Source organism: Vigna angularis, chromosome 11 (genome assembly GCF_016808095.1).
Source record: "Vigna angularis cultivar LongXiaoDou No.4 chromosome 11, ASM1680809v1, whole genome shotgun sequence".
Classification (NCBI taxonomy): Eukaryota; Viridiplantae; Streptophyta; class Magnoliopsida; order Fabales; family Fabaceae; genus Vigna; species Vigna angularis.
In genome coordinates this window covers 23,166,766-23,173,755 of record NC_068980.1, presented here as the reverse complement: position 1 = coordinate 23,173,755, position 6,990 = coordinate 23,166,766, and the positions used below count along the sequence as shown (strand labels likewise).

At 32.1% G+C, this 6,990-nt stretch overlaps 1 protein-coding gene across 1 annotated transcript; it reads right to left on the bottom strand.

The window, feature by feature from the left end:
- Positions 1-609: 609 nt before the first annotated feature.
- Positions 610-6,079, bottom strand: LOC108332359 (ent-kaurene synthase TSP4, chloroplastic). Its single transcript, XM_017567585.2, has 14 exons — positions 5,934-6,079; positions 5,301-5,353; positions 4,595-4,880; positions 4,343-4,523; positions 3,958-4,175; positions 3,752-3,872; positions 3,428-3,525; positions 3,115-3,338; positions 2,845-2,957; positions 2,653-2,751; positions 1,859-2,074; positions 1,614-1,755; positions 1,137-1,382; positions 610-1,063 (listed from the first exon to the last, which is right to left on the bottom strand). Exons 1-14 carry the CDS (start codon positions 6,040-6,042, stop codon positions 752-754), a joined length of 2,418 nt encoding a protein of 805 aa, XP_017423074.1. The 5' UTR covers positions 6,043-6,079; the 3' UTR covers positions 610-751.
- Positions 6,080-6,990: the final 911 nt, after the last annotated feature.

The window sequence follows — 6,990 nt, the reverse complement described above, 5'->3', positions numbered from 1 at the left end:
CGACGGAAGTGTATAAAACTTTTATACTCTGTCTTATGAAGTTGCTCTCTTATAAAAATAATAAACTACAATTTATTTTAATGTGGAACATATGTGGACAAATAAGTTTGTCAATACATAACTCAGAACTTGCACAAGTCAAATTATGGGTCCAACCACAATTTTTTAAAAATCTTGTATTACTATATAAACTGTTCATGTATTAAATATAACTGTATATTTTTATTTAGTATTTCATTAATATAATATATAAACCTATATTTTATTATAAAATTTATTTTAATATTTATTATAATGTTTTATTGTCTATTTGTACTATATAATAAATTACGAAGTATAAATTTTAATTTCATTTTATGGTTTACTTTAATATTTTTTTATAATATGCTTCATTTTTTACATGTAAATAATATTTATGTTTTACTTATACTAAATCCTTATTTCTATAAGTTACCCAAATTAGCAATTAGGAATTAAAGAATTATAAAAAAACTTCTACAATAACTTTTGTTAATTTTTTTTAAAATTTATACTCTTCCCAACCTCAACTTTAATTATTATGCAGGTCTCAAATCAAGAGGGTCAATACAAAGCAATCATAACATGATGTTACAAGACTAAGAATTGTCTTTCATGAGCAAGATTAAAAGAAAGGAAAAAGAAGGAAAAACTAATCAAAACAGTTGAGAAAGATTTGTAAGCACTAAGTGGAATGGGGCATCACATTAGTAGCTTCAACAGAACTAAGCTTCTACCGAGCATGTTCTAACAATTCATCAAAGATGACAGGATCTTTAATCACTGCCTTTAAACTAGAGTACATCTCATTTGAAGTAAACCCATCATCCTTAATGTAAAATAGTTGTAAAACTTTCGTCATTTTCCAAAACAAATCCTTGCAATCTCTGGGAACTACACTTCCTTTTTCCTGCAAAATTAATCTCAGCAGTTCTATTCTCTTCTCCTCAGCAATACCCTTCATTTTTTCCATAGCTTCCTCGGCAGTATTGTCATGAGCAATATACAAAGACAGTGCATTCAATTTCCCTTCCTCAGATTCTCTCTACAACAGAGAGGAAAACATTAGTCACCATAAAATGTGGAATGTAAATAAGGAACACATATGTATTACTTACCTCAAAACCGTAAAGGTCATTACGAAGACGACCGTATGTACTCATGAGCTTATACAGATGGTTCAACTCATAAGTTTCAGCATCTTCATTTGAAAGCTTAGGTCCTAAAAGATAGAGGGCAGGAAGTACAATTGGACCAATGGCAAATGATATGTATGCATTTTCCATATAATCATCAATTGTTGGCACAGTCTTTGTTCGCACCCACTCGGCTTCTTTATACATTGACTGAATCAGATCCAACCACTGTAAAAAGTAAACAAATTCAACCTATTGGTCAAGAAGCTATTTTTACTTGAAGAACTCCAATGTAAATATTCATGCCATTGAAGTAATTTTTTCTTATATAAGAGCCAAACTAATATTTAATTAAAATAAAGAACAAGTCACTGTTAAGGTTTTTCAAGGACAATATTTCAAATGACTGCATTGAAAATCAAAATCAAATGGAGGCACAAACAGGAAGAAATGTCTCACAATCTTGATAACAATGTTTTTCACATTATGTCCTTGTCGTTTGACTGATTTCTCTCCAATCTCACAAACTGTGCCGTGAATTGCGGAAAAAATAATCTTTACTTTCTCAGAACAACAAGCAGTGTTGATATCTACATCCCACCTTCAGTTTAATTGTAATAATATCAATATTTGTGCAGGAAATTTGTGATAGAATTTATATAGAAGTCAAGACATGGCTGTTTCAAATAGTAATAAGAACATACTTCTCAACTAGTTGAATAAGGTCCACTTGTTCCTTTTCAGAACCCCCAACATCAAAGAAATCATCAACAGTTGTTGTGAGCACCCCATTCTTTGCCCAGGATATGCGAGCATCAGAAAGTTCAGGGGGGAAAAGTGTAGCAGCAACAGAGAAGTAACAGTAGGCCAGTTTCTGCCTTGCAAATTGTAGTTGGTCTAATCTGTTCTCAACAACCCATCTGCATATGATAATGTGGTACATTTATATCAAAGTCGAAAAAATGTGATATGACAGTTATGGGATGTGAAGTGTAGTATGAAAGTTAGGTGAGTGTGTGTGTTAAGTAGGTATGACAGTTTTCTGATTCAGTGTGTTAATATGCTGAAGTTTTTCTAAAGGAGGAGACTCCTTGTTTGGGATCAGACGTCACTCAGTATTTGTCCTACAAATTCTGATTCAAATACCAAACTCTTTCAATAAAATATTATAATTGGTGTGTTCAAACATTTGAATTTAACAAGATGAATGTTCCTAAGTCTGAAATGTGAATGTATACTATCTTTATGATGCATATGTGAATAAAATTTCTACACAATTAAGCATAAGTAGTAACATTGACAAAAGAATCCAGTTTCCTCAATGACATCAAGCCAGAAGAGAAAGCATGAATGAGGGAGGAAGATACACTTAACTCCTTGTGGTTAGCAATACCAAACCTTAAGCTATAATGAATTGATTATGATATTTCTCTATGGATATCTGGCTAAATGTAAATCTTTGAAAAATTGAGGAGAGAAAAAGAAAAGAAAGACATGCCTGGAAAGCTGTTTGAACTCTTCAATGTGTATTGATTGGCAGATATTGAAGTCTTCAACTGCTAGCTTTAGAATCTCTTGGTTTGCAAGATTGCATGATCTGGATTATAGTAACAATCAATAAGTTGATCTCCAAAAAGAGAAAGGAACAAACACAGTTTGAGACAATTGAAACAAACTAGCAGAGGACCACCTATACGATGATTTTAAAATTCTTGTTTCTTCTACGTTGTAGTACTCCATTGATCTCCTGTTTAACAACCGCTCCAAATTTGCATGATAAGGAAAATTAAGAACATCTTTGACCTAAAATACAAAAAAAAAAAAAAAACTCACCACTTTAGGAAAAGATTATAAGATTGTACAAAACTAGAAAACTAAAGTTTTTGAAAGAATAAAAGAAGAAACTACCTCTACAAAACTAGAAAACTAAAGTTTTTGAAAGAATAAAAGAAGAAACTACCTCTTGGTCGACGTAACTACGAAGCTTATCAGCATATAATCTGTGAGGGGATGATTCCTGCTTCAGAAGCTGTTTCGTCCACAAACTCTGTCTCACCAAAATTGATTCATCAGGATGTATAATGGCTTGTGAAGCCCTATAAAGCTCTACAACAGCACCAACGTCCTTCAGGTACCCTTTCAAGGAGTCAGCAAATTTATCTTCAGAATATTGATAAAATGGATCTGCGAAGATAAACATACAGATTAGCTTACTTGGTCTTAATCAAAAAGGTAAAAACTTTGAACTGCTTGAATGTTACAAATGATCCAACCTGAAGATACATCATAGCCATTGAGACGCAAGATACGAAATGCCAGTGCACAGGTGGTGGGATCTAAGAATATATCTTCCACTCCTTGCACCCAAAGGCTGTTCATATTTTTCAGAGGGATTCAAGGGATGAAAATGAGAAGTTCATATGCTTCAACAAATGCTTTGAGTGTTTTTAAAACTTACTATCAAAGGATGCTTATTATTTTGAATAGAATGGTATCTCTATGTTTTCATCACATCACATGCTTATAATTTTTTCCCACCTCTCCAGTAACTGACATAATGTTAATAACAGATGCATGCACCTGAAATGGGGTCTTACCTGTATGTATCATCCAATACACTACGAATTTCCTCTTTGAAATGATGATTAATACCCAACCTTTCAAGACTATCAATCATACAGAGACGAGCATATATATCCAGAGGGTGAATTGTCGGAACTGATTTGAAAAAAAAGGGAAGGAATTACCCTACGAAAAATAGTAAATAGACTTAAATTAAGAGAAATACAATTTGCAAACGTACCTGCATTTCCAAATTTTTCTAGTACAGATTGGAGGTAACCAAGACATTCAGCATTTTTAAGACGCTGAAAAACAGCTGCCGTTGTAGCAGGTGAATTAAACAAAGATCCGTTCTTTCTTTGATATTTCAAGATCGTTTTACAATCTTGTGAATGTTGCATTCCTTCTGAAACATATGCTTGATATGCTCTCCACCCTTCTGAATTGCTTTGTTTACCTCTGTGGATGATTACACAACAAAGATGTCAGATTGAGGAAGTTAAGCAAAACGATAAACAGAATGCCTCTACTAAATTTTTGGAATCAAAAAGTTATTTAAAGGATCTCGAAAATGAGAAATATTTTTTAGACAGGAAATAAATCTTGAAAGACATCTAAAATTCTACCTTTGCAGTTCTATTTCTCTCTTTTGGATCATTGTATCCAAGATAGTAGATCCAATTGGAAGATTAACGCCCAAATTTTGTGCATATTCTATTAAAGAAGGAAAATTGATACCAAATCCTATTGGAAGGTGCTGCTTCTCATCCTTGATTGAGGTAATGTTTGACTGAATAAACTGAAGACCTGGAGGAATATCAGGAAACTTCATTTATATAGCAGCAGAGAAAGCAATGGTTAGGAGAAGAGTAAAGTACCCCTGTTAATTTGATCTTCTCCAACACCCCATTGCTTTAGAGCAAGGATGCATGCTAAGGTTGATAAGAGAGCATCATTCATTAGTAATGGATGCCGATCAGGAAGACCCCAGGAACCATCTAAGTGTTGATTAGCCAACAACCAATTTAAGCACTGAGGGAAGAGTGGGCTTTGAGGAGAAGCTGGAGAGGTTATCATTGCCACCCAAGCCGTATCATATGAAGAAATCGATAGTTCAACCTTGTTGAACAATTTCCTGATTCTGTCTTTTGAGTCCACAAGGCTCTGCAAGCAATAAAACAGATATTTTATTCCCGCAAATTTTCCTAAAGGGTCTACTACTGCAAGTGTGGTTTCAATGACAAGGTTTTTGCTGTCTTTTCAACTGTATCATGACCACTATGGCAACTGCAATTTTCATTTTTTGGCAATATTAAGCATCACAATGAAACCTACTATTGCAGAACAAGTTATTCCAAAAAGTAATTCTTCCATAGTGAATCCATGAGTAAGTCCTTTAGACTACACTCGTTATTTTCTTTTAATCTAAGAGATAAAGATAAGTTACTCAATAGAACTATTTGATTGACAAAAATCAAAGGTGAGAATAAGGAGTGATTCTTTTAAAGTTATTCTTAGATTAACCTTATTTCTCCTCTCTTTCTCTATCTATAAATATATAATATAAGCACATGCATGCCATACCCAGGATGTATTCTCCATTTTCTCCTTCACATATGATGCAGTCACCAAAGAATCTGTTGAAAAGGAAATAAATATTAGAGGGAGGAAATGCGCATAGTTTCATATGCAAATAAGACAGGAGCCATCTAAAGTTGAAACAAAAAAAAAAAACAAGAGAGCGAGAGGAGAAAAACAAGTCAAATATTTATTTTTGGATTTAGAATATATGGGTACTGCAACTCGTTGTAAGCAGAAAGGAAACATATGTCCTTTAGGTTTTGTTATATCATTTCCCAATTTTCATTTGAGTATGTATACAAAAAACAAAGAAATTCACTTTTCTGTTTATCCCTTTTCCTTAATTTAACAACGTCATATAACCATTTTCCTCTTCCTACTGAAGAAAACAAACAAAGAATCAACCAAGCAAGCAATAAACTTCCCAATTCCAGCCAGCAATTCACAAACCCAAAATCACATTTGAGAAAGTCTGCCACTAAGATTCAAAAACCTGAGAAATATTTGTTCAATGCAGCAGCTGCTTCAATTCACCGAACTCTTGAAAATAAATTAAACCACAAAGAAAGAAAAAAAAATGGTTCCATAAAAAAGGAGAGTATTTGCATGGCTCTATTGGAACAAAAGAAAGAGAACCTGAAGTTGAAGAACTGCAGCAGAGAGGATTGATGAGGCGTGAGAGAGACATGGCATCCAGTGATTGAAAGGAATGGTGTCGCTGTTGTAAACACCAAAGTGGGGGCATATTTATATACAACTCTGGGAACCAAAGAAGTGCATGTCTTGTGTTCTGTTCTGTAATATAATTAACTACGTAATTAATATTGGAGGAGAGTGTTCAGATACACTTAGTCAAACTTTTTATAAATTCATTTACTCTTACGGAATTCATTAATAATATATTTAAGACTAATACAATTAAGATACATACAATATAATGGTTATAAAAGTATAAATTTTTTTATATTTTTTTTAAAAAGTAAAAAAATAAAAAAGCACAGTATTAAATGAATGTAAAATAATTTAAGTTTGTTAAATATATTTTTCTAGATTTAATTACCTATTTTATCATTCAATTTGTTTCTACAACTTGCCACAACACTGATAACCGTGTAAAATAATATTGGGCACATCTTCACAAACAGTGCAGAAAAAGAAGAGACATTGGGAAGAAGACAAAGATCATTTACCATTATTTGTGAAAAAAATTTAAAAAAATTTGATGCACTGGTTGATGACATGCATTGGTGCAGTAATAACACACCACGCTTTTTTTCAAGATAATTTTTTGGGAACATGGATATGTTCATATTTATCTTCTTTTCTACAATTCCCCTGTACTTAAATAAATTAATATTTCATTGTAATATAATATTTTATTAGAAATAGCAGATGTAAGATGTATCTTATTTATAAAATGAGCCAAAAGGAACTTTTTCCAATTTCTAGAAAATGAACTTTTGTTCGAAATATAATAGTTGGGAGCACTTAAAACATTTTAGTTGAGTATCACCCAATTATATCCATATATAAACTGGTACTTTATTTTTAGATGTGTTTAAAATAATTACTTCTACTTTGAATTTGGACAAGAGATTTCAATAATTTAAAAAAATTAAAATATATAGTATTTTAAATTATTTGTAACTAAATTTTCTTCATTTTCAAAATAATTTATTTGGATGAAGTAATT

Excerpts from the sequence above, each read along its gene's own strand:
- LOC108332359 (XM_017567585.2), bottom strand. The coding sequence starts at position 6,042 with ATGCCCCCACTTTGGTGTTTACAACAGCGACACCATTCCTTTCAATCA. Across the intron at positions 1,383-1,613 it reads AAAACATTGTTATCAAGATT|TGGTTGGATCTGATTCAGTC; the intron begins GTGAGACATTTC and ends TACTTTTTACAG. Across the intron at positions 1,064-1,136 it reads ATGACCTTTACGGTTTTGAG|AGAGAATCTGAGGAAGGGAA; the intron begins GTAAGTAATACA and ends TCTCTGTTGTAG.